Source organism: Callithrix jacchus, chromosome 20 (genome assembly GCF_049354715.1).
Source record: "Callithrix jacchus isolate 240 chromosome 20, calJac240_pri, whole genome shotgun sequence".
In the NCBI taxonomy this organism is placed as follows: domain Eukaryota; kingdom Metazoa; phylum Chordata; class Mammalia; order Primates; family Cebidae; genus Callithrix; species Callithrix jacchus.
The window spans coordinates 42,433,044-42,454,491 of record NC_133521.1 but is presented as its reverse complement, the minus strand read 5'-3'; the positions used below and the strand labels follow the sequence as shown (position 1 = coordinate 42,454,491).

Below are 21,448 nucleotides of genomic sequence, written 5' to 3'. Positions count from 1 at the left end.
CCGCACAGGGCAGCAGCCCTCAGAGCGATGTGTATCGCCAGCAATCACCAGCGACCAAGACACTGCAACGTCCCATCGGACTTCATCTCTATGCACTCTTCAAAGGGACTTGGGAGCTTCCAAAGGGAGTTTCTTAGAACTCAATCATTTCCAACATATTTTGGGGTTGACAAGATGTGTGTCAGCAACTGAAAGATGACGCAGAAACCATGGAATGGTATCAGAGAAAAATCTTCAATCTGAATATACAGGACAGGTTTTAAGATTCAGAAGCAGGTTGGTGGACCTCATAACTGCCATGCTTTGGCCTCTTGTTCCAGCTTGCTGTGAAAAGGCTTTCCCAGATCCAAGGGCCCCTTTCCAGAGGGCACTCAATCTGCCACACACGGGACAGGATAGTGACAAAGCCACTTTACTCTGTGGAGGGTACATGATGCACACCCGTCATGGAGGCTGGGGATGGATAAGCCACAGAGGACAGAAAGCCAGGCCTGGGTCAACATCACAGTGTAGACAGACATGCAAGCACGAGCTTCACCACGCCGGCTGTTTCATCTTTTCGCTGGCTTATTGCTTATTGTGTTGTGTGTGGCTGTGTGTGGCTGGCTCCCTCAGAGTTAATCTGGCTTCCAAACTTTATGTGCTCCATAGGAATCGTGCATTATTTTAATGAGAAGCTAATTACAATATGACTTATAATTCAGCCAAGCAAATCAGAACAGGGTTACAAAGGGTAAGCGGTTAGATGGATGACACTCGCACGGTAAGTTCAGGAAGCTCTGAACTGCAGAGTGGCACCAGGCTGCAATGAGAAACACAGATGGTAAGAGGAAGACCTTGAGAGACGGGCTCAGACCACATTAAAACCCCTTCTCTGTAGATCTCAGAACACCACAGTGAATCGTCCACATGGGGCCAGAAGCCAGGACACAGGAACCCTCGCCTGTGACGGCCTCTCTCTCCATGTCTTCCGTGTCGGAAGGCTTCCTTTCCACTACCGAGGGTGGCGTCTAGAGGCGCTGCTAAGCTACCCCAGTGGCACTCAATGAAAGGCCTTGATCTACGGGAACTATTTTGGTGATACCGAAAATACCAGGCTCCTAGAAACAAAGCGTGGGGCGGGGAAGGGGAGAAACTTCCTCCTTTCTGCCAATTCAAGAGTCAAAAATTTCATTTACCCAAATCACTAGCTAACACATTTGAACATACGAAGCCAGCATAACCTGAGTGGTGGTTCAGCGCCCACAAACGCGTCGCACTGATCGAAGGGCTCCTTTTAATTCTGGAGGTCAAGACACGGCCCCCACGAGTTCGTTGCCCGAAGAGGCATTCACTTTCAAAGAAACACGCACACCTTAAACCAACTTTGTGATTTTTATTGATGGGTGACAACTTTATACTCCTAGGTATCACTAAACTGTGTACAGTTAGGGGCGCAGCATTAGGGAGGAGCAGACAGCAGAATTAAACGGAGTGAAGGAGAGACCAATCTTCATTAATTGCCCGTTTTCATTACGTGTACACAGAAGCATGAATGCAATTTGAAATCTTTTAATGGCAATAAAGTTACAATCACCCATCGACGTAGACTAACATTTTAACTCCAAATATCTCATCAGTGTATATAAGCTGTTTCTCTCCGCACAATTATTACAATTTTTCCCTGTTAGGAACCAGCAACTTATTTTTTATGTTTATTTTTCTTCTGAAATAAGAACTAGTTCTTCTTTGATAACTGGCTCATTTTTCTCATTTATCAAAAACTAAAGGGCAGGGGAAGAAAAGTGTGATGGATTAAAAAATTTCTGTTTTAAGGAAAGATAAAATTCATTTTCACAAATTTACAAGTGTTGCTGGTGCAGGATTTCTTCTACTAAGCAATGAGACTGGGAATCAAATGCGACTTCCACCTTCTTCAGGAATCAGCCCTATTTCAGAAATATGGGATTTTGTGTATTTTCTAAAATCAAGCGACGGTCTATTTCAACCAAATGATTCTGATTTGGAAGTGAAAGGTCAACATAAACCACGCTGTGCACGAACCCCAAGGCATCTCCTTTGCATTCTAGCCCGTTTTCGCAAAAGGGAGAAAGAGTTTCTCTCTAAAGAGCCACTAAAGAGAGGCGGGAAGTTAGTGTGAGTTGGTGTCCTACGAAGCAGGCATGGGGCACACGGCGCACAGAGGGTCTACAGCAGGTCCACTCGGCGGTAATACAGGAGGTAGGCTGTGCGTTCAGCAGTGGGTCTCACCACCTGGTACTGGTTGGTCACCTTGACTGTCTGGTCATCGATGCGCAGCCAGCCATTCAGACCGATCTGGAAGACGTCTGTAGTGTAATGCCCGCCTGTCGCGCTGTTGCCGTGATGGTAGACCACTGGAAGAGAGCCCAGCAGGCGGCAGAGTGAGAACAGCACTGCACACGCACCACAAAAGGTGACTGCCGACTTCCCTCCAAGCATGCATCTTCCGTGTAAAACCCCTTACCAAAGTGGGCGGGACGGAGAGATGGAATGACACAAACCAGTGCTATTTCAACTCAAGCATGCAAGCAATCCATAATCAAAACTTTGATCTAACGGCAAGGTAAAGGCAAGTCAGACAGATACACCGTGTGTATGTGTGGGCCTGTATCTGTGTGTGTGTATTATCTTAATGACACGTTTGGAATGTCTCACACCTCACCAGGACATTCCTACGCAGCCATCAGCTGTGCAGACCTACAGACGTGGCTCAGGCCCTTCGATCTGGCTGACTCTACTTCTAGACTGTCCTGAAGAGATTACTGAATCTTGGACAGAGATTAGAATGTCATTTATAACGTGAACAAATGGAAAACCTTAATGCCCACTAGAAGAAATGACTGAGCAGTAAATTACTTTCAAATAACACAAGTAGTTTTTTCATGGACTAGATGAAGAATGTCTGCTGATGCAGGACTATGTTTATGGCATATTAAATGTGAAAACAAGCTCCCTAGGCCTTCCGTGGCCTATCTGTCCTAACGACGTGGGACACAAGCCCCCTGCGCGGGCCACAGAGCAGGAGGAACGCTGGGGCTGCTGACCACAGTGGCCTGAGCGCGGAGCTGTGGTGGGGCGCTGTGGAGATGGTGCTGGGAGTTACACACTTGCCTTTAAAAAAATGACCCATTTTTCTATAATAATGTTTTAACAGAAAAAACAAAAACAAAAAAAGCTTGTTATTTACTTAAAAAAAAAAAATCCTATAGCCAAGAAGTCTTAGTCAAAGGCCTAAAAAAAAGAGAGAGCTCTGTTAGAAGAGGAGCGAAGACACGAAGACAGCCACGGAACACACCCTCCCCTTCTACGGGGCAGAGGTCATGGCCTGGCCAGCAGCAGACACCAGCCTGGGGAAGGGGCAGGCCAGCAGCATTGAAGGAGGGACGACAGGGCAGCCCGCTAAGCTGTGTCCACCACCAGTGGCACAAGAGAACAGGAGCCAGGAGAGGTGCAAGACTTGCTGGCAGGAAAATTCAGACTAAAACAAGATCTAACTTCACCAGGTTCTGGTCATGCTTGTCACTTGGAGGGGCTAAAGGACAGCAGGAGGCCTGAGTCCGGTTCTCGGCCAGGGACCTTGGCTGGCTGGAGCATGGTGCTTACGGCAGAAGCCACCAGTCAGACTCCTGGGCTCTGCACAAAGAAACCCTCTGCACAGGGACCCTGGGGGAGACCGAAGAGCAGAGGGCCAGCAAGACTGTGAGGCCCGGATGGCAGAGAGCCAGGGACACAGCCAATGCAAGGGCACAGCTTCCCTGTACTGCCCAAGTCACAGCCATCCTGTGAAAGGACACCAGCACGTCCCCTGGGCCCCAGGTTCACTTTGAGATGTCCGTCCTCGATCTTCACCTCACAGACCTAACTGACTGGGCTGAGGGTTTTGTTTCAAAGCAACCAAGTCAGTAGGATGTGCAGGACCTGATGTTTTCACTCAGTCTTTTCTACAAAACATCTCCATTCTAAAATTTCCAGAGGGACTGCGTGTCACCATTCTAGCTTCAAAGGTAGCGGCCCAGGTAACTACCCAGGGCTGATCCATGTCACTCACCCCAGCAAGCCGGCCTGACAGGAGCAATGAGAATTGGCTGAAAAACTCATGCATGAGACTGCTTCTCCCTGTCCCACAATGATAGCAGTGCTTAAAAAGTGTTCCTCTGCTCACTGTACAGAAAATTCTAACCAATCCCATGACCTCATTTCCAAGATTAGAATGGGCTTCCAGCCTGGCCAGTATAGCAAAAACCCTCTCTATTAAACACAAAAATTGGCCAGGCATGGTGGCTCACACCTGTAATTCCAGCACTTTGGGAGGCTGAGGCGGGTGGATCACTAGAAGTCAGGAGATGGAGACCAGCCTGGCTAACAGGGTGAAACCCCATCTCTACTAAAAATACAAAACATTAGCCGGGTGTGGTAGCACGTGCCTATAATCCCAACTGCTTGAGAGGCAGAGTCAGAATTGCTTGAACCCGGGAGGCAGAGGTTGCAGTGAGCCAAGATTGTGCCACTACACTCCAGCCTGGGCAACAGTAGCCCAAAAAAAAAAAAAAAAAAAATTTAGCCAGATATGGTGATGCACGCCTGTAGTCCCAGCTACTTGGGAGGCTGAGGTAGGAGAGTCGCTTGAACTCAGGAGGCAGAGGTTGCAGTGAGCTGAGATAGTGCCACTACACTCCAGCCAGGCCAACAGAGCGAAACTCTATCTCAAAAGAAAAACAAACAATGGGTTAGGGGATGAGGATTCAGGAGGACAGGGAGAGCAACCCAGGCCCAGCTCCTGGGCCATGGCAGGTTGCAGAGTAGGACAGGGGGCTGTGTGCTCACATTGAGGCCCTGACCAGGAGAAGGGCAATCCTGGGCCCTGCCCTTGACCAGTGACCTTCCCCTGCAAGAGTCCCCAGGGGAGGAGGTGCAGGGAGAAGGCAAAGAAACTGCTGGCTACCCACGGGGGCCTGGGTGCCAGACTCCAAGGAGGCAGGCTGCATACTGGCTGGCTGGAGATTCTGAAGACTCAGACCTTCCTTCTAGGCAGGGGCAGAAAGGGCTGGAGACACCCATGAGCGTGTGGTGCCTATGAGCACCCGATCTGGGGCCTGGCAGGTGGAGAAGGGGTCGTGATCACAGGGAGAAAAGAAAAGAGAGTCAAAAGATGATAATCCATCATCTACGCATCAAATTTCAGATAAAACACAGTCTCACAGGATTCCGAGTCACAAGGCCACAGGGATACCTAAGAAGAGTCATCCAGTTGCTCTATGCCAGGCCGTGTTTCAGCAATACCGTGCCCAGGTATAATCCCTTTCATCAGTGTTTTAATGAAGAAGTCATGTTGTACAAATATACTCACCTGCAAAGAGCCGATAGGTTCTGTGGCATTTAAAATTCTTATTTTTAACCCCTGGAGAAAGCAGTTCTGGAAAACAAAATATCAACGGCTTGTAGCACTTTTAGAAAGGCTCGGGGCAACAGCAGCAAAAGTGGCTAACAGCATTCTCCCCAGAGAATGTAAAACCACCCGTCAGACCAGGAACAAGGCAACACTCTATCTTTTCAGTTGTATAAAAATTGATTCAGGAGGAGAATGACCCATGTGACGTGGGACACAAAATGCACAAAGAGCCCGCTGAAGAAACACGAGCAACACGCTGAACCTGTGCTCTACAAAATGGAAAAGGAAAAAGCTTTGATTTAAAAACAAAATACCACTGCGAAAAATTCAAGACTTAGAGTATTTTGCATGTGAGTCAGGATCATAACACTTGAGTTACCAAACAGTAATGTGATTTCTCCAAACAGGAACCTGTCTACCAAGCTGCTATGAGGTGGGAACTCCCCCATTCTTACTGCATGCAGAAGCACCCTCACATGGACGCAGGAGCCCATCAACGGTGCGCTGTTCTTGGCCGCCATCAGTGGTTCCTTCTCGACTTCCTACCCAGTGACCTAAGTGAGCTCCTCTTCTCTCCATTTACGTCTGTTTTTTGGAGAGAGTCTCAGCTCTGTTGCCCAGGCTGGAGTGCAATGGCACCATCTCGGCTCCGCTCATTGCAACCTCCACCTCCTGGGTTCAAGCGAGTCTCCTGCCTCAGCCTCCCAAGTAGCTGGGATTATAGGTGTACACCATCACACCCGGCTAATTTTTGTGTTTATAGTAGAGACACGGTTTCACCATGTTGGCCAGGCTCGTCTTGAACTCCTGACCTCAGCTAATCTACCTGCCTTAGCCTCCCACAGTGCTGGGATTAAAGGCATGAGCCACTGTGCTCAGCCCCTGTTTATGTCACATTTTGATGAAGTACTGAAGGTGGCAGCTGATATAAAAATACATAGAGCAAGCAAGAACATATTTTAAAATAACATAACTATAGAAAAATATCCAAGTGAGCACAGACAGCTGAAGTGGAGGTGAGTGAAAATGCAGGATTAGAGGTCGGGGGTGCCTTCTTTGGCTCGGCCAGTATTCTAGGTTTCCCAATGGACAGAGTAAAATGGAGAGGAGGATCTGTTACATGATTCTCACTGGTGTCTTTCTTCCTGTTTCTGGTCCTCAAATGAGATTAAAAAGCAACCTGCTGACCAGACATGGTAGCTCACATCAGTAATCCCAGCACTTTGGGAGGCCGAGGCACGCAGATCACCTGAGGTCAGGAGTTCGAGACCAGCCTGACCAACATGGAGAAACTCTGCGTCTACTTAAAAAATACAAAATTAGCCAGGCATGGTGGCACATGACTGTAATCCCAGCTTGAACACGGGAGGTGGAAGGTGCGGTGAGCCGAGATTGCACCACTGAACTTCAGCCTGAGCAACAACAGCAAAACTCCATCTCAAAAAAAAAGCAATCTGCTGATGGGTGATAAAGTAGCTGGAAGTGTGAGAGGAGCGACGGACACTAAACCCAGCACAGCAGCCAAGCCCGTCAGCACAAAGCACAGCCGTTGTGAGCCAACCTGGGAGAGACAGGGTCCGAGTCTTCAAGTGAAGGGAATAGGGCGCCCCCAGGGCAGAGAGGAAGCACGCTAAAGCAAGGCATGCCTGAAGTCCCTCCCACACGGAACGAAGGGGGAAGGGGGCTGTGTGCCGTGCAGGGAGGGACCAGCACTCAGTCCAAGTGTGTTGGGAGCGATGCCCCGGGTCTCGTTTTTGCTTCCCAGACACCTCGCTATTCTGAGAATCATCTCTAGCTCATCAGAGTCCCTATCACGCCTCAGCGCTGTACCACATGTTTTCACAAATTCGGAAGCTTTTGAGCAAAGTCTTCTTCAAGCTGTGCCTTTAGCAAGATACCTTTAACCTGGGGCTCTTAGATAAAACTGCTTCCGCTGAGCCCACGACCTGAGGGTGCCACACGTCTTAATTGTGCACTGCTACAGTTAGACGCTGGAAGGAACTCTCACTGCCTGTGAGAAATCATTCTTTCTTCACTGCCCGGCTAGTTAACATGGCTGTCAATACTTGGTGTGAGGCAAAGTGTGCACCATTAATCTGTAAATGTTCATAGAAAAACGTTCTTTTTGATAGACAGCAGCTCCTATTTTTCTAATCTAGTATGATTATATAGTTTAGTTATTTTTGCCTCTATTTTTAACAGGCCATTTTCACGAGAATTTTAGTATTAAGGTCTATGACAAGTCAAGAAACTGAAAACAAGTCCAAGCCCAGCAAGGGTGTCCTCTCTCGACATCACAAAGAAACGCTACGGGGCTGAGCTGATTGGCAGGAGTGCGTCGCCATGAACGCTCTCAACCTTACGTATGCATTACCTTTACTAATCTCCAAGTCCACAGGATATTCAATATTTTTGATGAGCTTCTGGCATCCACCAGTCTTCTCGTAAACAAACCGTTTCAGGTGTAGCACGAGAACAGGAGGGAGCTTTTCCAGAGTCACTCTTCGACTTATCTCAACCTAAGACACAAAGCACACCAGGACACACTGTCCCTGTATTACCTGAACAGCAGACGTCACGCCCACCTTCTGCTCAAAGATGTCCTCTGAGAGCTGAGGCCCAAGAGTCCTATGGCAGGGCTTCATGGCTTTTCCCGCCCCACAGAAACTCAGACTCTACCAACGATCCTCTTAAAAAAATGCACATGGCCGGTCGGGCACAGCGGCTTATGCCTGTAATCCCAGCACTTTGGGAGGCCGAGGCAGGTGAATCACCTGAGGAGAGGAGTTCAAGACCATCCTGGCCAACATGGTGAAACCCTGTCTCTAATAAAAAACAAAAATTAGCTGGGTGTGGTGGTGCACGCCTATAATCCCAGCTACTTGGGAGGCTGAGGTGGGAGAACTGCTTGAACCCGGAAAGCGGAGGTTGCAGTGAGCCCAGATCACACTGCTGAACTCCAGCCTGGGCCATAGAGTGAGATTCGGGCTCCAAAAAAAAAAACCACATAGCCAGGCATGGTGGCTCACGCTTATTAATCCCAGCACTTTGTGAGGCTGAGACAGGCAAGAGAATCTCTTGAACCCGAGAAACAGAGGTTGCAGTGAGCCCAGATCGTGCCACTGTACTTCAGCCTGGGTGACAGAGTGAGATCTTGTCTCAGAAAAAAAGGGAAAAAAAAGGAAGAAAAATGCACACATTCCTATAAACACAACTGGCCTAGAAGCCCAGCTGCGAACTCCAAGTTAAGAACTTGCTCTGTGGCATTACTGGTGAATTAGCATAAAAATAAAAAGCTAACTCAGTACCACTTTATTTATGTACTGAAGCCCAAATGCTTTTTTTTTTTTTTTTTTCCACAAAGGAGTTCTCACTGCAACCTCCGTCTCCCAGGTTCAAGCAATTCCCCTGCCTCAGCCTCCTGAGTAGCTGGGATTACAGGCTCCTTCCACCACACCTGGCTAAATTTTTTGTATTTTTAGTAGAGAAGGGGCTTCACCACGTTGGCCAGGATGGTCTCAAACGCCCGAGCTCAGGTGATCTGCCGGCCTCGGCCTCCCAAAGTGCTGGGATTACAGGTGTGGGCCACCGCACCCAGTCTAGTATTGATCCATTTTAAAACAACTCTGATAATACTGATAGCAATATGTTTTTTCAATGAGATGGTGTGTTGTTTTTTTTTTGAGGCAGGATCTCAGTCTGGTCACCCATGCTGGAGTGCAGTGGCATGACGGCGACTCACTGCAGCCTTGACTTCCTGGACTCAAGCGATTCTCCCACCTCAGCCTCCCGAGCAGCTGGGACTGCAGCTGTGAGCGCAGCTTGTCCTGAACGCCTGGACTTAAGCAGTTTGCTTGCCTTGATCTCCCAAAGTGCTGGTATTACAGGCCAGTTTGATGTTTTAAATAATCTTTAAAGCTATTTATTCTAACCACAAGTTTCACCAATTTAATCTGTTCCTGAAGTACTTTCACGGATCTAATGAAGGCTGCTTTTAAATAAAGCCAGGGTTTTTTTTTTCTTACTAAAATGCATCTTTCCAAATAACACGCCCTTTAGCTATCGTTCTCTGTGCTTATAAACGCTCTGATGCTTCCCGTATTCATCTGAAGAGTAGTTTTTGTACGAGTATTTGAAAGTAACAATCCAAAAGACAGCAGCCTATATAGCACAATTAAAACACTGCCAGAGAACTATACACATGTCTAGTTGAAGGCATTTTCAAGGGCATTAGGCAAGCGCATTAAGTCATCACTGGTGGGTCTGTTAACCTTCCAGACCCTTCCACGCTTGTCTTCTCTACTAGACCAAAATCCTAGGAGCAAAACCCACCTCACACAGCTCCGTGTTCCCATGTGTCTTTACGTTCCAGTGTCTCCACAGCCAACAAGCATTTCTGAGCAAATGAAGGGTGCGAACACAGCTCAACAGTTAAAAGCAGAGACTGGGGCTGTGCGGTGGCTCACCCCTGTAATCCCAGCACTTTGGGAGGCCGAGACAGGCAGATCACGAGGTCAGGAGTTTGAGACCAGCCTGACCAACATGGTAAAACCCTATCTCTATTCAAAATACAAAAATTAGCTGGCATGGTGGCATGTGCCTGTAATCCCAGCTACTCAGGAGGCTGAGGCTGAGGCAGGACAATCGCTTGAACCTGGGAGGCAGAGGTTGTGGTGAGCCAGGATTGTGCCACTGCACTCCAGCCTGGGCAAGAGAGAGACTTGGATTCAAAAAACAAACAAACAAACAAAAAAACCCACAGAGATCAGGACTGTAAGACTAGTGTCCTCACCTGCGAATTAAGAGAGGTGACTGAATTATCCCTAGCATGCTTTTCAGTGCTTACTGATCTGTGATTTTACCTTTAAAACTCCGTCAATTTACTAAATGGCTAATCTGAAAGTATTAAATGTCTATTTTGTGTTTCCAGACAAACTGAGGCTTAATTTCTAATCACCCAACAAAGGCAGGCATTTTCTATTTAGCAAACATGTCATATAATCCTATTTCCCCCAAAACCTTCACACGTTCCCACAGGAAAATACTTTTGACCTAAACATAATAAAGTTAAACTTGATATTTTAAAAAGACTTCTGTACAGGCTAAAAACCTTCCTTCCTCAAACATCTGCTGTTCCAAGTGGGCCCGATCTCGCCTGGTGACCTGCTACAACAATGGTGCAGCCACCGCAGCTAGCCACGTTCTTTCATCTTCAGGAGTCCACCAAAATGCCCCCTTTCCTTTACGTTTTTTTCTTTGTTAGTTTTAGAGATGGGGTTCCACTATCACACAGATGCAGTGCAGTGGCGCGATCAGAGCTCACTGCAGCCTCAAACTGTTGGGCTCAGGCAATCTTCCTGTGTCAGCCTCCCAAAGTGCTGGGACTACAGCGTGAGCCACCACACCTGGCCCACCTTCTTTCCTGAAGCCTTCCTCCAAACCTGCTGTTACAATAAACCTTCTTTCTTCACTTCTCTCTAACAACAGCCTGACAACCGCCTGTGCCTCAATCCCTGCCTCCATACCACCATCCCTACAGGCTAACCCCAGCAAAGCCAAACTGTAATTGCAGCAGAAGCAAAAGAGAAAAACAGACACATCACAAAAGGGTCTTCCCTAGGCAGCCCAGGGAAAGGGCGACCACCTCCCCAGCAGGACGAGTAGCCAAAGACTCCCAGAGCTGCCTCAAAAACAGCATCAGCAGAGTGGAATGGCAGCCGGGGCCAGGGAGCCACCTCTGGAGGTGCAGGCCACAGAAGCGAGCCAAGCTGACAGAGTCGCCCACAGTCAGTGCACAAGTTAGCCACCCAGCATCCTCCCCAACAGAAATACCATGTTCCCTCTCCCTTCCACGAGCTCCACCACCAGACTCTTCTTAGCTTAGTCACAGAAGCCAACTACCAAGTTCCTGCCTCTGGCTCCTACTGCTTCTATTTTTTAAACAAAATCACCCATGAGATGCGCGTCTGCAAATATGGTGGAAGAACAGGCGTAACTTCTGCAGATCGCCCAAGAGCCTGGGTGGCCAGTGCAAAGCAAGACACCCCCGAGGTGCTAAGGGTCCCTATGCCCTACTTCGCTCTTTTTGACTTAAGAGTACACGACGCAAGCCAAGGATAGATCCATCCCAGTCACGCAGTGTGATGACATGTCTTCTACGCTGCAGACCTCAATCCACCTTGCAGCTGCCAGCCACTGCCCATTACTCAAATATCACTTCCATGGAATGCTATGGACTGGCCCTAATTATTAGCCCGCAATTCATCTCCCCAGTGCATTTTCATGAATTCACTGCCACAGCCTAAGATATAAACAGAGAAGATACTCTCTGCTGCAGAGGAGAAACAGCCATGAACTGGCACATCTGGACAGCCAGGAACTTATAAGCTGTCACAGAGCAGCAGGTCATCCGTCTCTCCCGACTGAGTTGACAAGGACTCCACCAAGCTGTAATCTGATACTCTTAAATTCATGAAGACTGAAAGACTCGAAGATGTTATCCTTTCCAGATCCAATCGAAGAGTAACAAGCACCAGAACAATGATCATATTTTACAATGACCTGGACGATCGCCAGTCAAACGCCAAACAGATGTGTTTAGAATCTCTTTGACATCCTAACTAATCAAAGCTGTACCCTAGAGTATCATGAGCACAGGTAAACTCTTCAGCCTCTGTCAGAGTGGTGCTGATGCTGTGATTATCACGATGAGAAAATTAAATGCAGCTCCAGATGAACGATCCGAAAGGACATCATACCTTGTGTGACATGGTCTAGAGCTAGAAGAGGCCCTTGGGATCACGTTTCAACCACTTCATTGTAAAAAACACAAGAACTTGCAGTACGAATGGTTAAGCAACTGGTTTAAGAGGCAGAACTCAAACCCATTTCCCCTCACTGTGTTCTTTCCAGCACACCAGGGCGCCTCCGTAGAAAGGTTCAAGATCAACTGTGAATATACCTCTTGTTTGGTTTTCGTGGTATAACCTTGGACAGATTCTCTTGCCACCAAGCTCTCCAGTGCATCCTGGACTGTGCGTATCTTGTCAGACTGGATATCCAGCTGCAAGGTGAAAAATGGCTGCAAAGTGGCAGATTCTTTTGAACTCTGCTGGTAAACGACAGACCTAAGAAGTGAAAGCAAAAACAAAAAAATTAAGAAACCACTCCTTGCCACTTTCCCTTAAGATTAACCAAGAGGAGTAAACACTGAAAATACGATTATTCAATATCACTTTCAAAAGACCACAGAGAAAAGCCAAATATATCCTGAATTTAGAAGGAATTCTGCTGAACCGCACCTCCTTGGTGTTTCTAACGACTAAATCTACCAGCTGACAAACGTTCCCAGCTCGAGCGCTCTGGAAGAAAACATATTCCGCTCCCCACATTCCTTCACCTCCTCTCCACACTGTTATTGACTGCCCCAGTTCACCAACGCAACTGCCCTGCCATGAACTCAAAGCGCTGATGCTTTCCATTTTCTCCAAGTATCAGAGGCTGCTCTAATAAAATAGAGGAAATCTCAAGGTAAACAGAGGATTTTTAATGGCATTTTCCCCTATAAAAATGTCTTACAAAAAGAAGAAGGGGAGCAGGGTGTGTACAATAAAAAGCGAGTTAACATTCCAGGGAAAACGCTGCCACCCGTCCAAGAAGGTGCCGACTTGACCTTGTTTTCTTAGCTGGTTTTTCATTTCTTTTTCTAAGTTTTTCTGAGTAAAAGTTGTGTGTTGGGCCCATCTCTCATTTAGCCTCCACAAGGAACATTCCAGGGGTTCAACGGGGATTCTATTTCTGCAGGCTCGGTGACCTAGTTTCTAGACGGAATGAAATGGGTGTGGACAGGTACTCAGGCTTTCCAGAACAGAGGTGGTGAAGACCTCGCTAAAAGCTTTTCTGTCCGGGGTTTAATTAGGCATTTCCATGCCCCTTTACAGTATGAAGACTTCAGTGACAACAGCTCCCTCGGGTCCAAAAACAAACACAGTCGTGAGAAAACCACCCAGGAAAGCTACTGAAGACAGCAAGAAGTGGCCCTCGTGACTCAGTGGTCCTGTATTTTAGGGAAGATGGCACAGGGCAACAAAGGTAGGGAAAGGTCTTTCTGAGGAAACTGAAAAACTTCTGAAGAAGCTGAGTTTTAGAAGAAAAACCTTTCAATTGATGCAAATAAAGAATCATGCTTAATAATGGCTGAAAAGAAGTTCCTAAGTTGTAAAAATCCCTTATCTTTGCTTTAGCATTTTTCAAAAAGGAACACCAACAATCAATTTCAACACAAAGACCCCTCCGAGGATGTGGCTAGCAGCCGTGACAGAGCCATTCCATCTGAGCCAGCAAGTCCTCCAAAGGAGACGCCGGTATTTTCCACTGGTTACTCTTAGACAAATTTGGGATGTGTGGGTTTGCCGACGCTCTGTGGCCTTGCCATTCTGATACTCGACCTCTGCACAAAAACGATGCTCCCCATGCCTCCATTCGAGCTGTCCCTTCGTCCTTCTCTCCGATCCCAAAGGGGACGTTGCCACAATCCTAAACCAGGCTGCTGTGCCCCTCCCTGCTGCTCGCCAACCTGGATCTCCCTGCCAACACAACACATCCCAAGAAGCCATAGGCAGCAGTTGGGGCTGGGCGTTTCCCAGGGGACGAACTGACCACACAGCTGCCAGGGACTCTGCAGAGCACCAGAATAGAAAGGGGCCAGTGGAGTGCAGCTCACGGCACACAACACAGAAGGGACTTGTTCAAGGTCCCGTGGCCGCTCGGCTGGCTTCTAAATCCAGTTCCATAGAGGACCAGAACCCGGGGGAGTCAGCACAAGTTTCTGAGGTTCTTGTTATTCACCTGTTCCAAGTTGCTGAGTCAATCTCAGAACTGAGAGACTGAATCGAGTTCTGATGCCTTAAAAGGGGTGCTGTTTCTTTCAGGTCCACAGGCTTTGGGACAACAGTAGACTAAGAGTCTCACTAAAATCCCCGCCCGGGAGGCTACACCACAAGGCCTCTGCAGGGAAATCACGCTCTCACGAGGCCCTCCCGGTACTGCTGATGAGTAAGCCTCCTTGGAGATGGCACAAGTTTTGCTGAATTCCACATCACAGTGGTATTGAAAAGCTCTCAGTTACATAAAGAAAAAACTTCCCGAAGGACTTTGTGAATGGGCAAAAAGCTGGCAAACGAAACTGGCACACAGCCAGGTGCCCAGAGACTCCAGGACAGTCACATGTCTGTCTGTGTCAAAACACCTCCCTTCACTCTCTAGCTCACCTGGTTCCAATCAGTTCACAACAGTCAAGACAGGGAAACAACCTGTGTGTGGACGGACCGATGGAAAGGAAACTGGTGTGTAGACATGCACAAGAGAATACTATTCCACGGTAAAAGGAAGACCGTGCCACCTGCCACAACATGAATCAACCGGGAGGACATTATACTAAGTTAAATAAGCCAGATACAGAAAGAAAAATACTGCATGGTGCCACTTGTACACAGAATCTTAAAAAAATAAAAATAAGATAGGGAAAAGCATGGTCCCGGGGTGGTGGGTGGGAAGGGAGGTGCAGGTCAAAGGTGGATATGCAGGCGAGCGGGTCTAGAGAGCTGACGGGGAGCATCGGACGAGTTACTCACAGTGCCCTGTACTCGGGAATCTGTGAACTAAGTAACACTACAGCTGCTCTTGCCATGCACACACAAGGGTGACTGCGACGGTGAATACGTTCGTCTGCTTCACTCTAGCAACCATTTTACTGTACTTCATAACATCATGTGTACACTTTAAATATACACAATTTATTAACATCAATGAAATTCCTCCAGATACATTAACGTCTTCTCTTACCAAAACACGTGGTTCGATTACCTGGGTTTTTTTTTTTTTGAGGCAGAGTCTCGCTCTGTTACCCAGGCTGGAGTGCAGTGGTGCAATCTTGGCTCACTGCAACCTCTGCCTCCTGGATGCGGTTTTAAATGCTGCAATTTTTTTTTTTTTTTTTTTTTTGAGACCGAGTCTCGCTCTCATTTGCCAGGCTGGAGTACAATGGCATGATCTCGGCTCACTGCAACCTCCGCCTCCTGGGTTCAAGCAATTCTCCTATCTCAGCCTCCCAAGTAGATTACAGGCATGTGCCACCCACCTGGCTAATTTTGTATTTTTAGCAGAGACAGGGTTTCTCCATGTTGGCCAGGCTGGTCTCAAATTCTTGACCTGAGGTAATCTGCCCACCTCGGCCTCCCAGAGTGCTGGGATTACAGGCGTGAGCCCCCACACCCAACCTAAGTGTTGCAAACTGTAGACGCTGATGAAGTCTAATATACATTTTTTTCTCTTATGGTTGTTGCTTTTTTTATGACCAATCTTGTGAAACCTTTGCCTACTGCCAAGTCACGATGATATACTCCGATATCTTTCTTCTTTTTTACATTGTCTCACTCTGTCACCCAGGCTGGAGTGCCATGGCACGATGTGGGCTCAACACAACCCCGGCCTACTGGGTTCAAGCGATTCTCCTGCCTCAGCCTCCCGAGTAGCAGGGATAACAGGTGCCTGCCAAAACACCCAGTTAATTTTTGTATTTTTAGTAGAGATGGGGTTTCACCATGCTGGCCAGGCTGGTCTTGAACTCCTGACCTTACGTGATCCACCTGTCTCAACTTCCCAAAGTGCTGGAGTTATAGGCATGAGCTACCACGTCCAGCCAATTAGCTGGCTTTCTCTTACTCCCTAGCAGTGAGCAGTTGAACTGGATGGAGCAGAAATGAGTAGCTCCCTGTCCCATACAGACACACATCAGCAGAGAGAGAATGAGCCACGGGGCCTGACAAGGGAGGCATCAGGAAGTGCAAGAAAAGGGCAGGCAGGGGAGCAGGGATGCAAACCATCATGGCCAAGAAGTCTCAAGAGAAGCCTCATACCTCCCCCTTCACCAAAATGGCAAAACCCTGGAAAAGGCAAATACTAAGTTATTCTAGAAAAGCATAAACCTGATGTGTCCACCAAAAATGCCGGTGATTGGGGTCTGAACAAAATCCGCCTGGCGGGTGACGGAAGTCTTATTCCGGGGGCCCACTTGCTCCCATTCATCCTCACTTCCTTCCCCTTGTTCTTCCTGCTCTTCTTCACGGACCGAGTGGTTTTTGGGGCCATTGGAAATTTTAAGTTCTGAAAAGGAGAGAGCATCTGCTTAGGCCACTATTTATAAGAACAGCAAAAAACAAAAATGCACAGATCTGTCAACTGTTGTTTTAAAAACGAAATCAGGGTGTGTTCTCCACGAAGAGCCACGCCAGCCAACTGCAGCACGCGTGACTTCTCGGGACCCTGGTTCACATCGATTCCTCCGAAAGACATTCCTGGGAAAACTGGGGAAACGTGAAGACGCTCTGCAGAGTCCAGGTTACCATGTGGTTAGAGTTGGTTTTCTTAGTGAGACGAGGGCCTGAGGTTATGCTGGTGTGGATCCTCAGGGGATGCTTTCGCACCTGGGGCGAACTACACTGTGAGCTGCGACTTAACTTCAAATCCTTCAGGAAAAAGGTATGTGCGTGTATGTATGTATGGATGGATGGATAGAGTAAGTGTATATATATTGTGTGTATACAGCCAGAAAACATGTTTAAAACTGTTCACTCAGCAATTGTAAAAGTATTCATCAAATGATTCTTTCAGCTTTTCTATATGCTTGGTCATTTTCCTAATTTCCAGTTGAAGGAAAATGGCAGAGATTCAGGATAAAGCGCAATTTACCTAAATATAACCTTCTCGGTGGGCTAAGTTATGCGAGGAATAAATGCTATTGAAAGGGAAAATGACTATCTGAGGGGCAGGGAACCACGTGGTATCTGAGCATGCAACATCTGTTCACAATGAACTCTCAGTGCAACTCTGCGGCCAGGGGACCAGAACCTACTGTCATTATTTGGTGAGAGAAGCTTCTTTAGGTTCACCATTTCCTCGTGGAGTCCATTTAGAATGAAGCCTAAATACTCCTCAGCATCTTCTTGTCGACCCTGAAAAGGTCAAATACAATTCCATTAATGTTAACTGATCACCGTCCAAGGCCCGCAGGATACACGGTACGTGCAAAGTCCAACCGTGCCTCCTCTGAAAGGGAAGAGGTAAGGTATTTCCCAACAGTAACATGACCACACGGCTTTTCCTTGGACAGCTGAAATCCCAAGAGTGGGAGGAAAAGGAGACACAGATTAAATACCTATCTCTAAATGGGTGGACTAATGAGGGTTTTTATTATACTTTATATTTTTGAAATTTTCTTCAATAAATATACATTACCCCCACCCCACTTTTATAATCTAGAGGCAGTTTCACTCTTCTTGCCCAGGCTGGAGTGCAATGGCATGATCTCAGATGACCACAACCTCCACCTTCCTGGGTTCAAGCAATTCTCCTGCCTCAGCCTCCCGAGCAGCTGGGATTACAGGCATGCACCACTACACCCGGCTAATTTTTATATTTTTAGTAGAGATGGGTTTCTCCATATTGGTCAGGCCGGTCTCAGGCTCCCGACCTCAGGCAATCCACCATCCACCAGCCTCAGCCTCCCAAAATGCTGGGATTACAGGCGTGAGCCACTGCACCCAGCCTTCTCTTTTTTTTTTTTTTTGAGATAAAGTCTTACTCTGTCACCCAGGTTGGAGTGCAGTGGTGCGACCTCGGCTCACTGGAACCCCTACCACCCGGATTCAACAGATTTTCCTGCCTCAGCCTCCCAAATACCTGGAACTACAGGATTTTGTGCCAGGATGTCTGGCTAATTTTTGTATTTTTAGTACAGATGGGGTTTCACAATGTTGGCCAGGCTGGTCTCAAACTCCTGACCTCAGGCGACCCCCTGCCTTGGCCTCCCGCAGTGGTGGGATTAAAACTGTGAGCTACCATGCCTGGCCACAGTACCTTTGTCACAAAAAAAGTTACTTAAAAAATATTCTGTCTTGGGTAAATGAAACAGAAGGTGAAGAACTAGGCATCCAGGGCCAGTTCACTGTTCAACTGCAAGGGTTACCATCTGAGCAGCCAGGTAAGCAGTCTGGTAGGTCTGCTTCTGTCTCTGATGATGGACAACTACATGGGAAAGGAAGAAACTGTATGTGCAAAATCTCCACTGATTTAACACTTTAGCTGTCTCACACGTACATCAGCAAAATCATTCACAGATGAGTCCCCCGAGAGTTTTATAATCCCACATCAGGAGTGTTTGATTCTGTTACTCATCAGCAGCAGCTCATATTTCACCCTTCACAGCACAACTGCCTATATTCCAAGGACTCGCAAATTGTTCTGTCTGAAGCATCTAGGAAACGGCATTCAAGCTGACTTGCCCTCTTCAAACAGTAGACACGGACAGCATCTGCTGGTGTGAGCGCACGCTCTGCAGGTGTGGAGAAAAGGGCAAACACCGGCACAGCCACAGTGTGCTGAAGACTCCCGCAGCAGGCCTGCTTGCAAGGTTGAACTTTTTGTCTGGTGCCTGGGAACTTGCATTTCAGAAAGGTTCCCGTCATTCCATCATCTGATACGGGATTCTGCCTAAACTGTTTGTGCAAGCAACATGCTTTCTGCCGAACACTTGTTTTCCTTCGGAGAGTTTGGACTTTTGGTTCAAGCTAGGCAGAGGGTACCTACGAGACCAGCCCTCATTAAAAACCCTGGACACTGAGTCTGTAATGAGCTCCCCTGGTGGCGGCATTTCACATGCGCGCTGCTGTCACAGTCTGGTGCTAGAGGAGTGAGGTGCAGCCTTGTGGCTGCAGCGGGGCTTGGGGTGGGGGGGGGTGTCTGGAGGTTTCCTCTAGGCCCTGCCTCATCCATCCTTTCCCTTCCTGACTCTGCATGCTTATGCTGTCATAAATCAGCTTCTGCATTTTCTGAGTTTTTCCAGTGAATCAGCCAAGCTCACGTTATCTCCCAACATATCCCATGCCAATGTAACCATAAAAAGATGCTTTTATTCACAGCATTATCTCTGTGCACGATCCTAGAGGGGTTCCTGAGCACCCACTTTGTCTCTGCCTCCTCTTGAGCTGGGCGGCCCCCTCTGGCTTCTAAGGCATCTCTATACTGTCGATCTTTGTACTTCTCTTGTTGACGACTCATTTGAGTTAGTCTCATTCCCTCACCGAGGGCAGAGGGCGTCCTTTACCCCATTTCTGCATCCCTAACACCGTGTTCCCATTACTTGGGAAATGCAAATTCCAAGCCAATACCAAAAGCTGCATTGTGAGCATTTAAAAAGTTTAAAACTCTCTGCTGCCCCTGGTGGTGTCCTGCTATGATGCTCCGGACGTTCACTCTTCAACACAATGACACTTCAAGTGACCTCTACTTAACTGGCATTTTCTCAACTACTTTTCTCTCTGAATCCATTTCGCTAAGCATCATTTCGACTGCTTGTACCGATTCTTCACAAATAGGGAAGAAAGAAATGGATTCAGTTTCTCCAGTTAACTGTGCTAAGCATGGCCCAATTCACTCTCAGTAGCCCCCGGGCCTTTTAGAAGGGCGCCCCTTGGTCCCATGCCTTTAGTAACAAAATATATTATTTAAAAAAAATTGTACATAAAGGAATCGAGTATATCAGAAAGCTACTTAAGCCTGTAAGCATGGTGAAGACATCAGCTCTTCTGAACACTGCCACCATTCCAGGCCCAACGCACTCCACTCCACCCCAACGGCATACAGTGCAGTGGCTAACGCAGCTTGTCTTGAAAGCTGGGCTCTGCCAGGTACATTAGCTCTATGACCTCAGCCAGTGGCTTCACTTCTCTTAACTGTAACAAGTAGATCATAATCATCCCTTACTCACAGAGTCAACTAAGTGAATGTATGTAAAGTACCAAGAACAGTGCTTGGTGCGCCACAGAAGTTATCTGAGCGAGGTCAGATGATGAGAGCTGAGCTGAGACACACTTCAATTCATCCGAGCAGTGGACCCTATTACAAACCCACGTGTACTTATAGTGCTGGAGACAGACGGCGAATATCGAGTAACAGTTACCACACAATCACGGGAACAAAAGGTGACACTTGATACTAGCTACTTAGAGAAGTCTCAAACCTTTTCAGACAGGCTTGACTTGTTAACTGTCAGGAGTCTGTAAATATACGTGGGCTCAAAGGCAGCTCCAGGGCGAATATCCCTCGCCATTTTATCTCCAAGAGCTGCAACGGAAACAGGACACAGATTTTTCTAACTACAATGAAGTCCTAAACCATGAAAAAGCAACATCATCAAAACCCCCCACCTCCCACCTGGCTGAACGCTGAGAACAGCGTAAGTGGAAAGACATTTTCTTCCCAATAAGGATGAATCTCCCAAATTTAAGCCATCCTTTTCCATGACTCCCAATATGCAATAGCCATCAACAAAAGTTTCCTACTAACCTTGTCGGGGTTTCGGAGGTACTGGCATGTTAGTAAACTCATTCATCAGCCGGACACTAAACACGGGGAGAAAATGTTCAATAGTGCAGTTTTTAAAATAAAACTTTTACTAAAGAGCTTTGATGGTTAAGGAGAATATCAGCTATAGGAACCTAGTAGATTTGAGGTAACAATGCTACCAGCTAGTGAACTCAAGTCTCTTCTATAGAAATTCTCACTCTATTTTAAGTGATATAAGCTGGTAAACACTAAAATATTTTCTACTGAATCTGAAGAACATAGATCAACAATGCTCCAATTCCATTTTCTGGTTAAAATCCATATAAAATCATAAACGGTATTTTTTTTTTTAACTAAACTATTTCAACTCTAATTACCAGAGGGGAAATAAAAACCCCACCACTTAGCCCATCTCCCACCACCTTACTTACAAGCTGTCTATCATGGGTGTCGACGTACAAGGCCTTTGCACTTTGGAATAGAGAGGAATGGACTTCATCAGGTGATACATCGGAGGGCAAGCCACCAGCGCCTGCAGGGTCTGAACAGCGCAGTAAGGAAGCGTAAAGGAAATGAAACAGATGCACCAAATTCCCTAAAGGCACATTAAGCACAAGAACATCTTTAGAAACCTAA

General features: G+C 47.3%; 1 protein-coding gene across 4 annotated transcripts in view; it reads right to left on the bottom strand.

The window, feature by feature from the left end:
• Positions 1-1,355: 1,355 nt before the first annotated feature.
• USP10 (ubiquitin specific peptidase 10) overlaps positions 1,356-21,448 on the bottom strand; it is an 84,773-nt gene continuing 64,680 nt past the window's right edge. For 2 of the 4 annotated variants that reach the window (XM_035282480.3, XM_008986317.4), the window contains 9 exons: positions 21,244-21,353; positions 20,813-20,868; positions 20,487-20,590; positions 17,322-17,421; positions 16,396-16,573; positions 12,372-12,537; positions 7,785-7,929; positions 5,369-5,434; positions 1,356-2,375 (listed from right to left, as the gene is read on the bottom strand). In XM_035282480.3, the coding sequence (XP_035138371.1) occupies positions 2,188-2,375; positions 5,369-5,434; positions 7,785-7,929; positions 12,372-12,537; positions 16,396-16,573; positions 17,322-17,421; positions 20,487-20,590; positions 20,813-20,868; positions 21,244-21,353 (1,113 nt within the window). In that variant the 3' untranslated portion in view covers positions 1,356-2,187. Of the gene's footprint in view, positions 2,376-4,967; positions 5,435-7,784; positions 7,930-12,371; positions 12,538-16,395; positions 16,574-17,321; positions 17,422-20,486; positions 20,591-20,812; positions 20,869-21,243; positions 21,354-21,448 lie in introns of all 4 variants that reach the window. The other 2 variants (XR_013530238.1, XM_035282479.3) reach the window with 2 other exon arrangements.